At 37.1% G+C, this 16,377-nt stretch overlaps 1 protein-coding gene and 1 long non-coding RNA gene across 7 annotated transcripts in view; one reads left to right on the top strand and one right to left on the bottom strand.

Moving 5' to 3' along the window:
• UBE2K (ubiquitin conjugating enzyme E2 K) overlaps positions 1-5,934 on the bottom strand; it is a 57,509-nt gene extending 51,575 nt beyond the window's left edge. The window contains exon 1 of one of the 3 annotated variants that reach the window (XM_019751921.2): positions 5,674-5,934. In XM_019751921.2, the coding sequence (XP_019607480.1) occupies positions 5,674-5,736 (63 nt within the window). In that variant the 5' untranslated portion in view covers positions 5,737-5,934. Of the gene's footprint in view, positions 1-5,594 lie in introns of all 3 variants that reach the window. The other 2 variants (XM_019751922.2, XM_074324573.1) reach the window with 2 other exon arrangements.
• The window catches only part of LOC109458377 (uncharacterized), a 43,133-nt gene continuing 32,643 nt past the window's right edge, over positions 5,888-16,377 (top strand). For all 4 annotated transcript variants that reach the window (XR_012493723.1, XR_012493724.1, XR_002139213.2 and 1 more), the window contains exons 1-2: positions 5,888-6,442; positions 11,597-11,694. This is a non-coding gene — a long non-coding RNA (uncharacterized LOC109458377). The remainder of the gene's footprint in view (positions 6,443-11,596; positions 11,695-16,377) is intronic.

Raw genomic sequence — 16,377 nt, 5'->3', positions numbered from 1 at the left:
AAGAAAACTGAGATACAGTCAGTGCTGCATGCATTAAGAAGAAAAGCCAGGACTCAAAGCAAATCTAATTCCAAAGTCTGCACTCTTACTCACTAAGCTAAATTTACTTTATTATGCTTAAGGAGCTACATATCTCTGCCTCCTGGCAAATTTAAGTTCTCACACCAAGAAAGAAAAGCAAAATACACTTAAATACAATACTCAATACCAAACTGTCATTTATTGTTATACTTAAAAGTTTTACTAGCATTCAGCTTTTATGTATTATTTATGAAAAGGATAGTCCCATAAAACCATCAGATATAATGGCTGGAGTGGACTGGGTTCACCATTAACTAGTTCTATGTCACTGAGCACCAATCAATCTCTTCAGACCTCAGTTTCCTGATCTTACTCATAGGTGAGTCTGGCCTAGATCTAAGGTCTCTTTCAACACTTAACAGTCAGTGAATCTTAACACATTTCTAAGACACATTTCTTAGAAGCAATTTTAGACATGACCGCTATATATTAATATATTTTTTGAACACAGGCATCTTTTAAAAACCCTCAAAATTAAAACAAGCATGTAGTATACACTCATTTCTATTCTTTTACTCAAACACTCAAAGCTCATCTATGCTATTAGAAGTCAGGAAAGGGGTGGGGGTGGGGGTTCCTATGGTGCTGGCAATATTCTGTTTATTCATTTCAGTGCTGGTCACACTTTATTACATGCACATTTTACTTTGATATGAAAACTGTGTTTCTTTCCAAAGACAACAATGAAGAAACTTACAAAGATGCTCTAACTTCCACAACTATGTTTGTGTATACTAGAGCCATGCAATCTTTCTGTTCTAAGTATGTAAATGTGTTCCTTATTTTGTCAATAATCTCTGCTTCCTAGTTCCAATTCAGATGCATACAGAAGAGATCATTTGCTTATTACAGTATTCCTGTAATTCCTTTGGGACAGTCTTCTGAAATTTGAGGTCAGTCCTAACTTTCCTTTGGGACCTACCTCAAGAACCTCTTTTCATACACCTATCCTCACAAGTCCTATAGTATTTACTCTCTGCAGCTAACATTTTCATCTATCTCCAACCAGGTAAGTCTTTGGGGCTCTGGTCAATATGCTCAGTAACTGTTGATAACATTTACTGGGAAATAAGATATATTCTTTACGAAGAGGTGACAGGGGACGCCAGATGCATCTATCGTGTTTCCCCAAAAATAAGACCTAGCCAGACCATCAGCTCTAACGCGTCTTTTGGAGCAAAAGTAAGTATGACCCGGTATTTGTTATATTATATTACATTATATAAGATCGGGTCTTAGGGTCTTATATTAAAATAAGACCCGATCTTATATTAATTTTTGTTCCAAAAGACGCATTAGAGCTGATGGTCAGGTTAGGTCTTATTTTCGGGGAAACATGGTAAATCTATGCCTGATGGACACAGATCAAAGTCTTTATAATAGTAAACAAGAAATGCACCCCAAACAGTATTACTTCAATAGATTTTGATTTTTTTTAGTCTATAAACTTTCCTTGCTCAACTCACACCCAGAACCCCAAAAAGCACACTATTTAAATAAGTTATGCAGAACTATAACTTATGTCACTGTAACAACAAACCAACCACTTTTCTACTAAAAACTTTTTCTAATACTGCTTACATTGGTTTTTAACAGCGATTTCAAAGCTTTTTCTTTAAATCAAAAAGGATGAAGTTTAAAAGAAAAAGATAATCATTAATTTATAAAGGAGAAACAAACTTAGTCTTTAAAAAAAAACAGAAACAAAACATTCAAAGCTAGTAATAGCCATGCTATATAATTTTTTGTACCTTTACTGTCCATCTTTTATATAAATTAAACTACACATCTTACATAGTTAATAGTCTTAAATGTTCTTCTAAAGAGTTTCATCTACAGCAGTGTTCTCAACATTTGGCAACATCTGAAGACATTTCTAGTTGATACAACTGGCAGAAAGAGGGTAAGGAGGTGGGAGGGAGGGTTGGCTGTGCTACTACGTATCTGAAATAATCTAATGAAGTTAGATCGAATATGTTATATATTAAACAATGATACAAAAATCCACTTAAATGCTTAAGGAAAACTTACACAAACCTTATTCATGAAACCAATTTGTTAATGCCATAGATTTAAATAGTCTCTGTTAAGAATCCTATAAAATGTTAGCGAAGCACAGCTACAATATGAAAAAAAACTACAGGTACCAAATAGCACAAAAACTGCAAGAAAGAGTAAGTGCTCTGATTTAAGGGCATTTTACTTCATTGAGCTTCAAATTTTAAAATATTTTGCATACTGAAATGCAAGTAAATCTTTACATTAATTACAGGCAAAACCTATATTAATGTTTACAATTAAATGTTAACAATTAAATTACGTTGTGTTTAAATCCTTTAACAAGTAATACAAACCATGATCAATTATTTTTAAACAATTAAAAGCAGGCCTATCCTTAGCAAGTCAAGACAGTGTGGTACAATATAAACACAAGCAGACCTAGATCCAAATCCCAAAGCTTTATGTTTGCAGACAAATAATTTAACTTTTCTGAATATTTTCTCCTTTAAGAAATAGGAAATCTAATTCAAAGACCTGTTCTTGAGAATTAGCAAAAATGTATTTAAAAAAATCGTACTGAGAGCCACTCTAAATGGTAGTTAACAGCAGTAATAGTAAATAACCAATGAATAAAGATTATAGTTGTTATATCCTCACAATCAACAATTCACTTATGTAATTCGACTCATAAAATTAGAATGTACTCTAAACAAATTTTCCATTCCTATCAATTTTGAAACATTACTTGAAATTCTCACTCAGAAAAATATGACAGATAAAGGATAAATTTCCAGACAGACTCAAGGAAAAATGTCCTAGACGGTGCCTTTATTTATTATTTTATTTGTTTTGACTAAGTAACATGTTCGAATGTTTCAAAATTCAAAGGGGATCTTTTGGTGCATGTTGTCCCAGACATATCCAACTACCAACCTGTCATTAACCCCTTCAGATATATACACACAAAATATATATATTATATGAATCTGTATAGTTTCCCCTCTGATAAAAATGGTGGTCTTCACACTATTCTGCACCTGGCCTTTCACATTTGCTTTATCTTAGAGGCTATACTTTAATTAACAACACACTTAAAAATGGCCAATTATAACTTTTTATGGCCAGAATTCAGCAAACATTAGCAATCATTACAAAGGCACTTAAAAGCTGCCCCCCCATCCTTAAATCAACCAGTATTCCTAGTAAACACAAGCATATGAAATAAACTTTGGTAAACTGGAAATTTACACAGGTGACACAAAAAACTTGATTATTAGATCAACCACTCAAGACAGTGCATTTACATACTTAAAAAGGAAGCACATGGACTGTACTATAAATCCCTCAATGAGTTGAAAATAATTCACTTACAGAACTGGCCCTACTAAAACACAGGTGAAATAAAATATTGGAGCCAATAAAGCTATTTATTGGTTATATTCCAAAATTAAATTATCTGACCCTTTCTTAAATGTACTTTGAAACATACTTTCCAGAAGAAGATTCCTTCCATATTTATAAAGGTACGATTCTTTAAAAAAAAGTTTGTGTTTGCATTTCCTGTTTTCTTCCTCTGAAACACTAAGACACTTATTTGAAGCAAGGCTTCACCATCCCTTACATATAAACAGCAGTATTATTTTAACAATATGCATTACTATAGCAATACAAGATTTCTTTTAAGGTTCAATTTAAGTACTAAGAATATCACAGTGAAAAGTCACTGCATACAAGCAGAGACCATATAAATCACGAGAGCAGCAACTTATCACTTTTAAGTATTAGAAAATAAAGCATTAGAAGTTTTATATTAAGTTTCGGGATTGTACAACCTTATTACAAAAGGAATGTTTTAGGCTGTTGGTAACACTATTAGCTGCAATCTTTCATTAGGAACATATACGTCAACTATCCTGGAATATGTCTTCTTATTAAATAAAAAATAAAATCATTGTTTCACTGTGTATCAGTACATTTATGACTCTATTTCTGCAATACAAAATACAAAGTCATCCTTCCATTCAGAATTTTGGCACATGAACAAACACAGAGGTTTTGCTCTGCAAAACCGATCATTACTTATATACTACACTCAATAAATCTAGTATTTGCCATTTTTAAATAATTTTAAAGAATTACTTTCTCTAACTGGAAAGATACATAATCAGTATAGACTCGGTAGCAAAAAAAAAGCTGAAGTGCTACCAGATTTATGTCAATTGCTCATCACACATTTAGAGTGCTGAATTTCATAAATCATTGAGATTATCAAAGCACCAACATAAGAAAAAAATACAAACAGCAATGATACGTTCAAAAATGGCATGTGACATCTTGAAAATAATAATCATTTCAGTATTGCTTATTAATTTTTGTTTGTTAAATCCAAGGAGGAAAAACAATCTGGTATTCTTGTTGATTTGGGTATGAAAAATTTTACTGACACTTACATGGTTTTGAGTCAAATTACTAGAACACTTTAAATATCTTATATAAATAAATGTGGCTAACACTAAAGGATCTAAATTCTGCAGAACTCAAGAGCAGCTTGACAAAAATTTTTTTTAAAATCATTTCCGATATATTATGATATACCTACTCACTTGATAAGAAACTATAACAATGTATTAATCGGGCAAAATCCCATGTGTTTAATACGGCTGTTTTTCAAAAGTAAGAATTAACTATGAGGCACATCATAATGAAGTTTCACGGCACAACACAGTCACAAAGGCATTGTCTTAGGAGAGGCTTTCTGATCTGTAACTTCTGTAACTTGTAAGCAATATTTTGAAATAAGCTTCTCATACACTCCCATTATTTTTTCCTAGCTAAAAATATTTAAATGACTTTCATACAAAAAAAAAAACTTGCCTTCACCCAGTCACAAGCTTTAGGTGTCAACACAAAAGAGGCCTAGGAATCGGGGGTAAATGAAAATGAGATAATGGTCTAGATTGGAATTAATTTCCTATTTGAGGTGAAAATTCCCTTATCCCCCACTCAAATAAGACAGTATCCCATTATGTCTCCTCTTCTCTCCCAACACCCAACCAAGAGCGAGCAACTCAAAACATCCTTCTCCTTTCATCAATAACTAGGGACTTGCTTTAAGGAAAGGACAGTGGAGGCCAGACAGGCTATAACCGAGAATACCCTTAAAAGTGTGGGCCTTTGAGCAGCGCGGCTCTCCGGATCCAGTTACCACCTTTCCCCTTCCCCCAACCCACTTCCCGGGTTTTCTCAGGCTCGGCCTGCTCCCTCCCCACCACCTTACAGCCACACTTCCAGCTGTTGCCACTGCCCCGGGGTCTCTCTACAGCTCACACCCACCAAGTGCCCCTTCTCCATCTGCCCCCCCCCCAAACCATGTTCCTCTCCACACGATCCGCCCGCGAGACCGTCCATCCCAGGGCCCTGGGAGGGGAGGGGAAGGCGGCGGAAGAAGGGGGGAGACTGCTGCTTCCCCACAGGCAGAAGAGCGGCCGCAAGGAGGGCCACCCGGGGGTTACCGGGATATTGGGAGCCGCCGCTGGCAGGGCCCTCCCGCCCTGGGCTGAGATGGGGGATGTCCCGGAGTTCATTTCTGACCTCCTCGCTCTTCAGCACCTCCTTGAACTCCCGCTTGATTCGCTGCACCGCGATGTTGGCCATGTCTCCGCCCGCAGCTGATTCGTACCCGCCTCCTCCGCCACCGCTACGACCACCGCCACCGCCGCCACCTCTTCCTCCACTGCCTCCTCCTTCGGCGATTCACACCCGAGCACACCAACACTGCCACTGCCACCCCGGCCGCCTCGCTCTCTCCAGTATGGGATCACCTCCGTGCCCGGCCACCAAAATGGCGCCGGCCCCGCGCATGCGCACGACGCTGACCCGACCGGGCGGCGCAGCCGCTACGGTTGTAGCCCCACACGCCTCAGCCGCGAGCCGGGAAGCGGCGAGCCCCGCGTCGCGCCGCGCCGCGCCTCCCTGCCGGAGCTGCGGCCGCGTGGCTCCGCCCTGCCGGCGTTTGGGGCCTGGAGGGTGCGGCTTCCGCGCGAGCCTGCCACACACCGGCCTCCCCGGTCGTCTCCTGTTCCTCCGCCTGGCTTCAAACCTGTATGGTATGCTCCGGGCTTCCAGCCCCTAGCCAAGGGCTGGAGTCCAACCTGACGGGTTCCTACGGCCCCAGTCGGCTTGGAGCACTGCCCTGAACTCAAGCAGACCCACGGGCTTAATGCGCTTGGCTCTGTGTATGAAAAAACACTATCCCAGAACTCAGACCGGCCGGTTTTCTGCAGCTCGTAGGCCCAGAAAATCCACCGCTGTCCGTTTTTGTTCTGAAGCCATTACAGAGCCACTATTACGATCATGCGAGGTATTACAAATCATTGAATTAAATATGGTCTTTGTTGGGTCCCATGCTCCATGGAGATGTTTGAAATGGTTTTAGAAGCCGGGTATTGATCTTTGATCTATTTTGATAATAAATACCTAGCTGTGGAACTAAAGCCGTAGTTTTTAAATTTGAGTATACATCGGAATCCATTGTTTAAAAAATCGGATTGTTGGGCCCCATCGTTGGAGTGTGGGGTAGGCCTAACAATTTGTACTTCTAACAAGTTCCCAAATGCTGCTGCTCCTACTCCTGGTTCAGGGACCACACTGTGAGAACCACTGAATAAAGCATGTGAAAATAATTTACATGTATATTACAGTGAAAAATGGAGAAATAGATGTTTTCTGGGGAAGAAGGGCAGCTTTAATTCTGTAGGTCTAGGGCCTACCACAGTATCTGGCACTAGTAGGCACTTAATAAATATTGAATGAATAAATGAGTAAAGATAAGAGTAAAATGTTTTAAGTGGAAAGTAAGTTTGAAAGGCAATGTGAAGTGGTTGGGAGAGTTTACAGTAAGTAATATGGTTTTGGTGATTCGATAGTTTGAATAAAACGTTTTAGAATAATAAAGGTTACTTAGAAGTTTATATTTCACGCACTTCTTTCACCTAACCAATTAGTAAAGTACCCTATTAGAAAAATATCACAAATACACTACACTGTCTTAGCAAATATTACTAAGATTGTGGCAGCAAAGAAAGGAAATAGCCACAGGGAGTGAATCACTCAGGGGAGGCACATGGCAAAAAAGATTTTCTGGAACCCCTGCCACAGGAACCAAGAGGATATTTTTGATTCCAGCTCTCCTCCATGCCAGCTGTCTTGGCCAACTTGGTTTTCTCACCTGGAAAATAAGAAAGCTGGATTAGGTGATCTTTTTCAAGTTTTGAAAGTTCAGAATTTTAAAGCATCATGGGGAAACCTTTCCCTAAACGGACTAAAATAAATTATAAAAACCCTTTCTGCAGAGCCCCCTAGTGGTCCTAAGAGGAACCAATTATATATGTGTGTCATGGTACAATGAATTACTGGTGTAATATAAATCGTGCAATGCTATGTGTATTTTTTCCAGTACATTAAAAATAATTATCGTGAAGTGTGCAAAATTTTTTTTGAGTATTTTGCATTTATTACTTTCAGTCCCCAGTCTTATCTTAGAACTTCAAAGAAACTTGGAACATTCAAATCACAAGAGTACTAGTTAGAAGGGTTTGGTAATTTCTTTGAGGGAAAGGGGTTTGGTAATTTTTAAATGCACATAATCATTGGCCTTGAAATTCTACTTCCAGGAAGTCATTCTAGAGTTTTTCCAGAGAATAAGGCAACTACGTATTAACTGATAGGAGGCAATCCTAAAAATACATTTTAAGGAGGGAAAAAAGCACTATGCTAAATGTAATGTGGTATCCTGAATTGAACTCTAGAACTGAAAGGACATAACTAGTGAAATCTGAATAAGTTATGTAATTTAGTTAATAGTATTGTACAATGTTAATTTCTTTGTTTTGACTAAGTATTAGGGTTATTTAAGATGTTGACATTAGTAGAAGTAAGTAAAGAGTATACAAGAATCTCTGAAATGTCTCTGTAAATCTAAAATTATTCCAAAAGAAAAAGTTTACTTTTTCAAAAGCATGATGCAATCCATATTGTATATAAAATACCACCATATGTGTGAAGGAAGAAAGGAATATGCTTGTGTATATAATACTTGTGAATCCATAAAATATCACTGGAGAAATACATAAGAAACTGACAACAGTGGTTATCTCTGAGAAAGCCGCTTAAGTTGCCTTGCGGAAGGCAAAGTGGGAGACTTTTCACCATGTATCCTATTGTATATTTTATCTATTCAAAACTAAATTTTTAAAAATGAGTTTCCAGTAATGCAGATTATATGCTCTTCACTGTTAAGATCTAGTTCTGATTAATTACTTCATTAAGTAATTAATTAATTAAGCAACTATTTATTGAATGTCTACTATGTGCCAGGCATGACCTAAGCCCTGGAGGGATATCAGTGAACAAGAGACAAAGAAAACCTGGAATTGTAGGATTTACATTCTAGCAGGGATGGGGAGAATTAATTTTAAAGTATAGTCTGCAGACACCTGGAGGCCCCTGAGATGTTTTCGGGAGGCAGTCTGCACTGCCCAAACTATTATCATAATAAAACTAAGACATTATTTGCCTTTTTACTGCATTGACATTTGCACTGATGATGTAAAAGCAATAGTGGGCAAAAAAATTACTGTAGTAATAATTTTATTAATACCACATACTATTAAAAAATGCCACTTTAGAATGTTTTTGGTGAAGCAGTAGAGATTATTAATTTTTATTAAACTTAAACTTTTGAGTACATATCTTGCTAATATTCTGTATGATAAACGTGAAGGATACATAAAGCTCGTCTGCTGTACACCAAGATATGTGGCAAAGCACTTGTGCAATTGGTTGAGTTACGAGCTGAACTAGCCAATTTTTCATAGAACACCATTTTTACTTGAAGTAATGATTGAGACAAATTATGTTCATTAGGAGTTGGGTATTTGGCAGATATTTTATCAAAAATGAACAGTGTGAGCCTGTCACTTCAAACTGGCAGAATTTGTTGCCAATGATAACATTCAAACTTTCAACTGAAAATTAGAGTTTTTGAAACGACATCTGCCACTTTGACTTGACAGCTTCCCAATACACTTTAAGACAGTTCTGATTAAATTGATGGTGATATTAACAAATGAGATTACTTGAAATGGTACAAATGTTTTAACATTTGGAAGATCTGCATAAATTAGTGAACCAATATTTTCCAAATGACCAATGCATGATATTACAGAATTCATGTATGGGTAAAACATCCATTTAAGGGTTGAGAGAGACCAATGGATTTTAATGTAACAGTACAAAAAATTCATTGATAATGTTTCAGATTCCACATTGCAACTAACCTTTAAGAAACTACCATTTGTCTAGATTTATCGTAGTATTAAAGAAGAATATCCACAATTATCTGAAAAAGTTATTAAAATTACCAACTATGTATCTGGATGAGGCTGGATTTTCTTCATATACTTCAACCAAAGCAACATAGGCAACATTGAATGCAAAAGCATATATGAAAATTCAGCTATGTTCTATTTAGCCAGGCATTAAAGAGATTTTGTTAGGAAAATATATTTATTTTTCACTTAAAATATATTATTTATGTGAGCATGTAATGGATTTATTATAGTTGTTAATAAGTGTTTCAATAATTTGTCAGTTTTAATTTCTAACACAATGTTGTTTAACCCTCAAACAAATGCTCTTTGGAATTCTCAATATTTTTGAAGATTGTAAAAGAATCTTGAGTACATTTAAGTATACTATACTGCTTAGACGTGAGGCTTAAATCTAGAAAGTCACACACTTTCAGAATAATTTAGAAAAATGTATATATGTAAAGGTTGTAAAATTGGTTTTAGATTGATGGAGGAAAGTTAATCTGGTAACTCGTCTGTTGTCCCTAACAGAACAATGTGTTTTGATGTGTTGGTTCACATAACAAATACAGTAAGGCATAATAATGCTTTGCTGACCCTTGATAATAATCGCCAACATTGGAAATGTGATCGTCTTCCTTTTTGTATCTCCTGCTATTACTGTTACTGCTTTTGAGATTCAAATTTCCTGTTCTTCTAAATGCAGAGCAATATTTTTTCTATGGCCTTTCCTGACCTTTTGTTTTGCTAGCTTTTGGAGATTTTTTTCCTCTGTCTCTCACCACTGCCTATTCCACCCAAGCCTCTCATTTAACTCTCTTTTTGAAACACCCATTCATAAATCTGAGATCATTTTGCTTTTTTCAAACCCCTTCACTGAGTTCTGCCCTTTCCATCTTGTTAGCTCCTCTCCCCTACCTTTTCCCAGCTCTAGCAGCAAAGGTGGAAAACAACATTTAGATCCACAGTTGAACTTCTAAACTTAGCTCCAGGCCAGTGGGCACCATGGTATTGATTGTAATTACACTATATCTCAAATGTAGAGAATTGATCAGAACTCCCACCATTGTGGCTTTCAGCATTATCTACAGCGTGTTGTGCAAAGCTGGTTTTAATAGCACAGAAAATGTTTCCTTGTCTTAAGTTACTGATTAGGATCTTGTCAGGCACAGAGATTCTTTAGATGGGAGTCTTTTTAGGAAAGGATTTCATACTTCCACTCTGTCCAAGGACTGTGCATCTACAAGTGGGACACAGCTATGGGGCCTTTACACTTCACATTCAAGACACCAGCTCTCTTTCCAGTAGACTGCCCTCGGCTGATCATCCCAATTGTTTTTGCTGAGTTGGTTAATTCTTTTGTGTCTTTTAAAGTAAGAGTTCTCTATTTTAGAGCTTAGAGTCACTGGGGACCCAGTGCAAAGACCCCAATCCTCCAGAAGTCACTCTTCAAAATCTCCTTCCTTTGGTCATCTCAAAGACCATGAACTGTCCAACATGGTTAGTGAACTTCCCACTAATGAAAATCCACATCTGACTTTTACCTACTCAACCCCTCAATTATGTCAATTGTTTATCATTCATTTAGAACACAGATTTTCATAAGTCATATAAGCCTCATTAAGTCAGCCAGATAGTTTTCATTTGGTCCTCCAAATCTACTGTCCAGTGTTCTCTACTCTGCCCCTAAATGCTGGAGGTATGAACTACAATGTTGTCTCTACATCAACAAGACGTCCTTACCTTCTGGATTCCAGTTGAGCGTGGCAAATGGGAGGCTCTGGCAGGAAATGAGGCCAAGGGTTAACAATGCTGCATTTCCCTACCAAAGGCTACAATTCCTGTCCAGTAGCTCTCTCCTTCAGCCACAGCTACAGCTACTACTATTGCTTTTCCACGATTCTGGTAATCTTGCTCCCTTTACCCCATCAAGCCTGGAGGTGCCAAGAGCTCCCTGCTGTTGTTAGCCTTTGTCAACTGCCTTTAACTTTTATAAATAGTCTCTTCAACAAATTCTTCCGATTAACTACTGGCATCCTGCCAAGACCCTTTCTCATACACCAAGGTACAACCATAATTTCTTACTCTCCTGGATATTGCTGTTACTGAGGAAGCTAACCACTCTTTTCTCTACTGTTTTGCAGCCTGTGCATCAGGATCACTCAGAGGAGCTCAGTGTTACAACTTTTCCCCACTAGAGGGAAGACCAAACTGAGGGACCAACTGAGAATGACCACTGCAGGTATTGCCCTATAAATAACAGATAAAAATCTTTCCCTTCCTTGGTGATCCCTGAAGTGAAGAGTCACACCCACTTTCAGCTCTCTGTAGCTGAGCATTCAATTGTATCATCCAAGGGAATGGCTCCTTTCCAGGATAAAAAATCCAGCTTAGGTCCCTCTTCCCAGAGGCTTAAAGAAGCATATGCAAAAGAATTCCCCCTGTGCTCTCTAAAGTTAGCAAGCACTATGATTTAGGCACTTTCAGGAGACCCTACAGAGGCCTGGCTTCTCTGCATAAGAGAACTGTAATGAGAAACATAATCCAAAGTAGTAGGAGACATACCAAATAAACATTTCAACAAAAGCATTGTGCTCAGAATTTGATGCAACTATGTTTTATATTAATACTTCTTATGATTTTGATGTATTCACAATATTATGAATTTTCACACATCTTTAACCTATTAGCATAATATTTTATTAAGTTAACATTAGGAAGGATGTTAGTTTTAAAGAAAAGTAGTTTAAATCGCATTTGGTAATTTATTATTCCACAATTGTGTATATTTGATTAAGGAAGATACATCTCAAATTTCCCATCTGAAAAGTGCAGCAAAGCACTTAGATACTACAACAATTAGAGCTTCAAATATGTCTAGACTAGTATGTAAACTAAGCACACTTACTGATAAATTGAATTATTTTTTAAAAACATCTAAGCCTTTTCTGGAACTTTTTCATCATCCCAAACTAAAACTCTATATCCATTAAACAATAACTCCCCATTTTTCCCTCCTCTTGGTCTCTGGCATCCACTATTGTATTTTCTGTCTTTATGAATTTGACTATTCTAGGTACCTCATTTAACTGGAATCATACAATATTTGTCCTTTTGTGCCTGGCTTCTATCACTTATGATGTTTTCAAGGTTCATCTATGTTGTAGCATGTATCAGAACTTCCTTTTTAAGACTGAATAATATTCTGTTATATTTATATATCACATTTTGTTTATCCCTTCATCATCCATTAATGAACACTAGGGTTGTTTTCACCTATTGGCTTCTGTGACTAATGCTCCTATGAGCATAAGTGTGTAAATTATCTCTTCAAAACCCTGCTTCAATTCTCTTGAGTATATATTTGCTGTATCACATGGTAATTCCATGTTTAATTTTTTGAGGAACCACCATACGACTGTCTACAGTGACTGAATAATTTTCATTCCTACCAGGAGTGTAGGAGAGTTCTAATTTCTCCACATCCTTGCTGACACTTACTACTTTCTGTTTTTTCTTTTTTCTCTTTTATAATGTCCATCCTAATGTGTGTGAGTTGGTGTCTCATTGTGGTTTTGATATGCATTTCCCTATTGATTAAGTGATGTTAAGCATCTTTTCACGTACTTACTGGCCATTTGTATAACTTTGTTGGAGAAATATAGTTCTTTGCTTACTTTTGAATCAGATTGTTTGTTTTGTTGTTGTTGAGTTGTAGGAGGCTTTTTAAAAAAAAACATATTCTGAGTATTAATCCCTTATCAGATACATGATTTGGAAATATTTTCTTCCATTTTGTGGGTTACTTTTTCATTAGCTTGATAGTGTCTTTGATTCAAAGTGTTTAATGTTGATGAAGTCCAATTAATCTTTTTTTTTTCTCAGCTGTGCTTTTGTTGTTATATCTAAGAAATCATTGCCAACTCTAATGTCATGAAGATTTCCTGTTTTCTTCTAAAATTTTTATAGTTTTGGCTGTTTATGTTTAGACTTTTTGTTCCTTTTGAGTTGATTTTTGTATATGGTTTAAGATAAGGGTCCTACTACATTCTTTTGCATGTAGACACCAAGTTTTCCCAACATCATTTGTTGACTGTCTTTTCCCCATTGAATAGTCTTGGCACCCTTGTTGAAAACCCATTTGATCATCTATGTGAGGGATCATCTTAAGCTTTTAACCACAAAGTTTATTCTTATCTTTCTTCCCAGGCAAATCTTTATAGTTGAAGAAAAGCCATTATTATTATCATCAACATTTATGGATGTACAAGTAACTGTTAGATGTTAGGGATACATAAAGGAATTAAGATATAGACTCTGCTCATGAAACTTAGTAGGGGAGATAGAATAGCTCTTTAAAAGACATATACAAATACAGGATAGCATATGCTAATTTTAAAATAAATGGCACAGAAATTACATGCCTTAGGAGTTCAGAGGCTGTGGTTTTAGAAATGGATTTTAAATATTAAGATACCAATCAGTATGCACACAAGTGTTCACAGTAGCGTTAGTCATGATAGCCAACAAAAAATGAAACAGTGCAAATGTGCATGAACTGATGAATGGATAAACATAAGTGGTATATCTATACAATGGAATATTATCCAGCAATTAAAAAAATAAAGTACTGATGCATGCTACAACATGATGAACCTTAAAAACATTACACATAGTGAAAGAAGCCAGTCACAAAGGGCCAAATATTGTGTAATTCCATGTATATGAAATGTTGAGAACAGGGAAATCTATACAAACAGAAAGTAAATTACTGGTGGCCTAGATCTGGAGGGGAGGGGAGGGAAAGGGGATAGAATGGAAAGTGACTGCTAATGGGCATGGGATTTCTTTTCTGGGTGATGAGAATGTTCTGAAACTGATTATGATGGTGACTGTGCCACTCTGTGAATACACTAACAGCCATGAAGTTGTATACATTAAACAGGTGAGTTGTATTGTACGTAAATTGTCTCAATAAAGGTGTTACTTAAAAAAATAAAATAAAAATGAACAACTTCACCAGCCCCATCACTCCTAAAAACAATATGAATTTTATTGTATGTGAACTACATTTCAATAAAGCAGTTACTTAAAAAGAAAGAAAGAAAAGAAAATATACCAATCAGTAATCCAGAAGGAACTACTGTCTGGGTCAGAAGACCTGTTTCTCTTAGGTTTATAGAATCCCACATGAAGCCATGCAAAAGAGTGTGAATTTTTATGTCTAATACAATAGGAAATTATTGAAAGCTTTTGTTTCAAGTAATGCTATACTGATGCTGTGTTTTAGGAAGATTAATACTGGCAGGTCTGGGTAGGCTGGATTGGAATAGAGAGGGAGAAGGAAGCCTACTTAGGTAGCTGTGAAAATATTCGAGGACAGTGTTTCCCAACAGTGGGTCTAACATCATCAGCATCACTTGGGAACTTGTTAGAAATGCAAATTCTTGGTTCCCACCCCAGGGCTACTGAGTCAGAAACTTTGAATTAGGGTCCAGCAATCTGTGTTTTAATAAATCCTCCAGGTGATTCTGATGTGGGGGAACAGTTGAGAACCACTGCTATAGGAGAAAAGTAAAGCGTACCTGTAAGAGGGTAGTAATCATGTGAATGGAGACAAAAGTATATACATATATATGTAAAATATTTCCAGCCAACTGTTTAGATTTAAAAGTCAAGAGGAAGAAAGGAAGCAAAGAAAACTCACAGCTTTCCTTTGGTATCATTAACAGAAATAGGGAAGATAGGAAGAAGTGCAGGTATGGGAAGAAAATCAGTTCAAATTTTTATATTCTGAGCTGATTGATGAAGCAGACACTGTTCATTGCCCACCCAAATCCATTTCCCTCACCTGCCCCATCCTCCTTAGCAGAGTCTGTTTTTGTTCAAGTGTCCATCATCCACTTGATTGTTCAAGTGTCCATCATCCACAGCCATGTGCTCAAGGGAGTCTGTGCCCCTCCCCAGACCCAAAAAGTGACTCTTGATTGGCCCAATAATCATGGTTGTCTTAATTAGGTTAGGTATGAGCATGTGCCATAATTCTGGCCAGTCATCAATGAGGATGCTGCAGGTCTGCAGGTCTCAGATGGAAGAAGGGGTCTCCGGTTTTCCTTTAAAAAGACACAAAGCAGGGTCATTCCCTTTTTCCTGCCTCTGGATATCACTGAGCTGGAACTCAATAGCCATCTATTGCATGACCATGAGGATACTATCTAACAGTGATCTGGAAGTTCTATACAGTTAAAATTCCAAGAAAAAAGAAGGAACATTCTGAGTGCTTACTTAGTGTCAGGCATTTTCCCAGGTGCTTTACATATGTAATTAAATTATCAAAATTAACTCTTTTAATCTCACAATAAGCACATTGTGTGGATGAGGAAACTGAAACATGGCAAGCTAAGTAACCCTGACATAAAGTTAAATACTGGGAAATGAAACAGACAAGATTTCCACAGGTCTTTTGACTCCAGAGCCTACATCCTTAATTTTAACACTCAACTTAGAATGATCAGAAAACGGGACAAAATTATAATTATTTGTGGATGCTGTGGCTGTTTACAAAAGAGAAAAATATCAGCTGAGATTTAGAAGGCAGACATGAGGTAGCAGGCATCTTTTAAAAAATATTTGTAATGTCAGCGCAGAGCACTAGCAAGTGTTGCAGCTGTCTCTTACCTGGTGGCTCACGTGAGTGGTGTGAGGCAGCGGCCAGGGTTACAGCAACTGTTAACTCCTGCCAGATCTTCTTCAGTTTCTCTAACTCCAGGGGAGAGCGCCTAAATAGCTCTTAGATAAAAGGCACTAGCTTTGTTTCTTGCATTATACCTCCATCATTAAAGCTGTAGGCTTGGAAGAGATAAAAGACCTATTTGAGTTCCTGTCCATCCTGTGGATGTCCAGCTCAGCTTCACAGATTTCAGTT

Source organism: Rhinolophus sinicus, linkage group LG02 (assembly GCF_036562045.2).
Source record: "Rhinolophus sinicus isolate RSC01 linkage group LG02, ASM3656204v1, whole genome shotgun sequence".
NCBI lineage: Eukaryota > Metazoa > Chordata > Mammalia > Chiroptera > Rhinolophidae > Rhinolophus > Rhinolophus sinicus.
Note: the sequence above shows the minus strand (reverse complement) of the source record. Positions and strands in the feature narration are given on the sequence as shown.